The sequence below is a fragment of the Fulmarus glacialis genome, unplaced genomic scaffold (genome assembly GCF_000690835.1).
Source record: "Fulmarus glacialis isolate BGI_N327 unplaced genomic scaffold, ASM69083v1 scaffold38966, whole genome shotgun sequence".
Taxonomy (NCBI): domain Eukaryota; kingdom Metazoa; phylum Chordata; class Aves; order Procellariiformes; family Procellariidae; genus Fulmarus; species Fulmarus glacialis.
Genome location: NW_009218170.1, coordinates 27,857 through 33,147, shown reverse-complemented (window position 1 = coordinate 33,147; position 5,291 = coordinate 27,857). Strand labels below are relative to the sequence as shown.

The window sequence follows — 5,291 nt, the reverse complement described above, 5'->3', positions numbered from 1 at the left end:
GGTGTGAGCACCCTGGGGACGGTTCCCCGGAGCAGAGACCTCCGCCTGCCTGGCCTCGCCTCGCCTCTTCCCGGTTGTCACTGCCACCGACTCGCCCGCTCGGGTGTCCAACGCCCTCGGTGCGACAGCAGCAGTGAAGGAGAGATGCAGAACTGTGGTTGTAGGGGCACAACACCGGTTTGGGTCCGTTAATCAAGTTGTTTGTTGGGAGGTGTGAGGAATGGGCAGGTTTGTAGCTCATCTTGCTCAGCACCTGCAAGGCTATTGCTTTTTTTTGACCATAAAGGCTCATGGTATGTGTCTGTCCCTGCTGTTTCTTCTTCTATCGCCTGGATTTTGGTTAGCTAAGTGTACAGCCTTAGTGCTCTTTGTGAGGTTGAGAATTGTAGGGATTTCCCAAATAAATTGTATACATGTGTTATACAACCACGATTTTCAAGCAGACAAATTCTGCTTTATGCCTAGCTGCAGTTTCATGGTAGGAGTTATGGATGTCCATTCCATACAGACTGGAATATTTAAAAATCCTTTGTCAAGATAAGTTTTTTTTATCACAGAATCTTAAACGTTAGAGACAGGGGAAAAAAAACCACATGGCTTGTTCATCCACAGCCCTTGCTAAGTATCTCCTCATTGTGTGTCTGTCCGTGCTGTGAGTCGGCTGGCTTTTGGGCTGTTGGCTGTACAGAACCTGATGCTGCGGGATCCCGACTAGCACCAGTGGATCGGGAGGTGATTCTTGAATGAATCAGTCATAACAGTAATTGTTTTTCATATATTCCACTCTCAGGGGCTCCTGCTGCTGTCCCTTGGAGGCTATACTGCACGTTACTAGCTTGTTGCCTAGATTTTCTTCTTTTTTTAATAGTTACTTTTTTGATTACAGCAGTGAGTGAAGTTCCTAAGTAGTTGGGCACTAGGCAAACAGCAGAAGATGGTCATTACTCTAAATACCTTAGAGTATAAAACCTGTTACCATTTTAGAGTTACCCTTCCATAAACAAGATTAAATAATTCTTGTTCTTTCTTGGTATTGTTATATAAAATTCAAGCACATACATGGTATCATCATCTGTTATAGGAGTTACTGGCTAAATTATGTTTTCAGCTCTTACTTCTCATTTTAGATCAATCCCTTCTGTCCTCTTACCATTTTTGCTCCTCCTCTGAACTCCCACAGTTTGAAAATATCTTTTACTGTAACCAGTGAGACACATGAAAAAACACCCACACCCCTTCCTTTTAATCTTTCTCTGAGGAGAACTGACTCAACAAGTTCAGTTTGTGTGTGAAAATATCTCTAGTAGGAAGGATATTTTAGGTTGTATACCCTGGAAAGCTTCCTGACTGTTTGTTTTGTGGGGTTATTTTTTATTTGTGGAAGTTAAGAGAGAAGTTATCTCTTCTTGGCCAAGCAGTAGGATATTCTGCACCAAAGAACATATGCTAAAGGGTAGTGTTGCAAAGACCTTACTCGCTGTAAGAAATATTGCAGTGCGCCTGATTGCAGAGGTGTTCACATTTTTCAAGGCTTGAGTGTTGCTCTCTCATTTAAGAGGATGCATTTATGCCTGGTCACTGCTACAGTGATTTGTGCTGGTGTGATTATATTGCTCCTCCCATTGTAGGGGAGCACAGAGCATTTAGTGTATGTAAATTACCAGAGGAGTCGTGCAGACCAGGAAGGCAGAGTGCAGAGGCTGGTGCATCTGAGTGCTTTCACCGGGCCTCCTGAGGTTTTTTTTCTTGTAACGATCACAAAGCTGTGCTGTGTCTAATGCTAACCTTGAGGGTGTGCACCTGCTGTGCCCTTACTAAAAGGAAGGGCCCAGAATTGCTCAGCAGCACAGCCAACTTCCCAGTCACAGGAAGATGGAAAATTTCTTCTTGCCAGTGACTTTTTTTCTGTACCAGTGGTATGCAGCCTTCCACACTGTCCTGTCTCTGTCATCAGGTGGAGTCATAGACCCATGAAGTAATATCATCCTCGTGTCCTAATACTGCAGCAAGATCTACACTTCAGCCAGTGATGATCTAGCATCTTCATGTCTCCTGCCTCATTTCAGGCAGCTGGGATGGGAGGAGGTGGTCCTTTCTGTTCTCTCCTTGCTGGCAGGCTCTTCTTCTGCGCTTAGCTGAAATAGAAGAGGAGGTTAGAAAATAATGGCAGTTGTGCAAACACAGCTGCATCCTTTGACTTTAGCCCTGCCTTTTCTACTGCATCCAAAAGGAAGCTTATTGTATCACACTCATGTCAGGCTTAGGCAATGTCCAACTATGTAATAGATGCAGATGGATAAAATATTATGATTGTCTTCATTTCTTTTTTCCTTGTATTGTCATGGGTCAGCATTCTCCTCCTCCTCCTGGGGATACAAACAGAATCTGACTGTTAGACTCAACTTGCTTGGGCTGGGGATTCCCAATTCATATGCTAAGCCTCACCTGGGAAAACCCTTTGTTGGGATGGCTTTTGTCTCATTTCAGTAGAGAAGTAAACCCAGGAAAATGTGAGCATTCATTTCCAGTCAATTAATGTTCTGTGGTTCTCTGTGTTCCAACAGAGAAAATAAGCACCTTTGTTTCGTAGCTAATGATGCATCTGAATGTTGACTCATTAGCGTTTCAGGGTTTAGCAGAGCAACTGAGGGCTGAATGGCTCTGATGCTTAAGTCAGATATGAAGCAACTTTATATGTCCTAAGCGCAACAGTGTCTGAAAGCTAAGGCAGACATGGTGGCAGGACCTGGGTAGTGCTGAGACTTTTGTTCCCAGGTTACTAATTCAGATTCACTTCGTTGCCAATGAGAAATGGGTTTTTCAGGATGGGACCTGGTAGACAAGTGTCTCTGAAAGCAAACTTTGTAACTGGTACCAAATGGGCCTTTGTTGGCAGTTTCAACAGAGGAGCCAAGGGTTTGATATTCCAGAGCACCAAACTCTTCTTCCTGGAGCAAATCCTTTCATATGAGGGTTGAAGCATATTTATAAGGCAGTGCAGAGGAGCTCCCTGCCCATGTTTTAAGCATTCTGCATAAATATAGAGGATTTTAGGTTATGCCTTCATAGATGTGATGCAGCTTCATGTAGGGATGTCCTGAAAAGGTTAAGCAAGGTAATTTAGCTCACCTGGGATGCTATGTTCATGTGGCTGTATTGAGATTGGTATCCAAATCAGTTTAGCTATCCATACACACCAGTGCGTTCTGTCATGCAAACACACCAATCTCCAGAGCCAGGTCAGGACTTCTGGTCAAGCTTACTAACTTTTATGAACTGGGCTTTCACATGGAGATTTTATGAATGTTAGAAATAGGGAGTTTCTTCACGTGGATCATAACTTCCCTTCAGTAATCTCGTTCTGACACTTTACTATCTTTATGTGAGAGCTTTTGGTGCAAAAGCTTAGATGAATCTGAACCCAATCTGAGAGCGTGAAATAATCCAGTGTTGTTCCAAGAAGTCTTTGGGGATGTTCGGAACAGCTTTAAAATTAACATTTGGAACGTGGAAATGCTGGTTACATTTTCCTCTTTGTACCAGATCTCCTTCCTAATTTCAGGATGTGCAACCAACAAAGAGTTCATTTAGTTGAGTGTCCTTACTTGTTTGTGCTCTTTCTGTATTTATTAAATAAATTGCATTAACTCCAGCCAAGAACCGTATTTCTTTCATCTAGGCCTGCAGAGCAGCAGAGGTGCTTTGGAGCACCGAACCATGCACAATACCATTTGACTTGCATGAAAAGACTTTAGATTGTTTTAAGTCTGTGGTTTCATGATGCTTCCAGGGTGTTTAGCAGTTGTGGGTGTGGTAATAAGGTTTAAGTGCCACATACGTTTTGAACAGTTTCTTGGCTCTGCAGCAGCTGCATTTTAAACTAAGCCTCCCTTGAATCTCTTGAGTTTAAAAAAAAAAGCTTGGTAGCTTAGCTAGTGCAACAAGATGTGATCCTACAGTTAGTCCTCCCTGGCTGCCGCCTTTTGCTTATCTAGGGTCCCAAGAATGTCAGCAGCGGGCACAGAGATTCGCCTCTGCAGGTGCAATCCATGGAACAATTTACAAAATTGCTTTACAACTATCCTTTCGTGAGGAGGAAAATATGAGCAAACCTTCTAGGACTGCCACTGTGCAGTGCACTGTGAAAGTGAGGTTTCAGAGTAGATATGTCAGCTGTTTTTATCTCCCTGTGGAAAGATAAAAGGATGTGTTTTAATGATGATAAAAAATGACACTTTGTAATGTAGCATGTGTTTATTTCGTTATGCTTCCCTCTGTGATGAAAGTACAGGGATGTGTGCTGGTTTTTTTCCTGTCCTTCTTTCCCTGCTCTATACTATCTGGCTAAGCAATATTTTCTTTCTGTATCCATTTCCATTGTATTGAAATTTTGAGGAAGGCTTCTTAAATGCCAGCCCTTAGATATATAGCTACAGTGTGTTGTTTTTTCCCTTATAAGAAAGAAAAATCATCATGTCCAGTCATCTTGGCTGGAAAATTAGGTTAAAGTAGAAATCTGGTCTACTGTAAATTCAGTGCTCCATCAGAGTTAAGTAGAATACATGGAGAAGATGCATTCATAACAAAAAAAGATGCTGATAGCCTTACTATTCTGCGATCAGTACAATAAGCGAGGTCCTGGTACCTGAAGGAGGATCCTTCAGGAGCCTGAAATAGCCCAGTCAGTAGAACATCGGTCTCTCAGTTTGAGCATATAGGATATAGAATTCCTGATCAGGTACGGGCTGTGGAGTTTATTACTTGCAAGAACAACTCAAAGTATAATAATAAATTTCAGTTCATAATTCCAGGAGAAATGCTAATGATCTAACAAATCAGCTGGCACTCTAAAAACAAGTGTTAATGCTAAATGACTTATATTAAACATCTGATGTTCCAGCTCTTACTTCTACAAAACACCCAGGGAATACAGAAATAATTTCCTATGTAGAAGTGTGAGGGTTTAGCCTTTAAGGAGTTTAATGTTATAGCCAAATAAAAAGAGATAGCATTTCAGGCAGAGGGAAACTGCGTGAGCTCAATTATTTTATCTTGTACTCTCATTTAGAGTATGGAAATAGCATGTTTCTAAGTACTTGATATCTGGCACCTGTTTTTTTGGAAAGCAGTGATTCTCGCTGGATATTTGGATGTGTCAACTTGGACACACCCTTTTCACAGGCATACCATGTGTGAACTTCTTTCTCCTTTTTTATAGTTGGCAATGGATGTCAAATGCTTTTCTCTAGGAAATGCATGATGTTTTATACTGTTTCTTTTGCTTGATTGGT

At 41.8% G+C, this 5,291-nt stretch overlaps 1 protein-coding gene across 1 annotated transcript in view; it reads left to right on the top strand.

Annotated features, from left to right (window-relative positions):
- The first annotated feature begins 3,740 nt into the window (after positions 1-3,740).
- The window catches only part of GGA3 (golgi-associated, gamma adaptin ear containing, ARF binding protein 3), a 15,143-nt gene continuing 13,592 nt past the window's right edge, over positions 3,741-5,291 (top strand). The window contains 1 exon segment of the mRNA XM_009579957.1: positions 3,741-3,810. Coding sequence (XP_009578252.1) covers positions 3,741-3,810 — 70 coding nt within the window.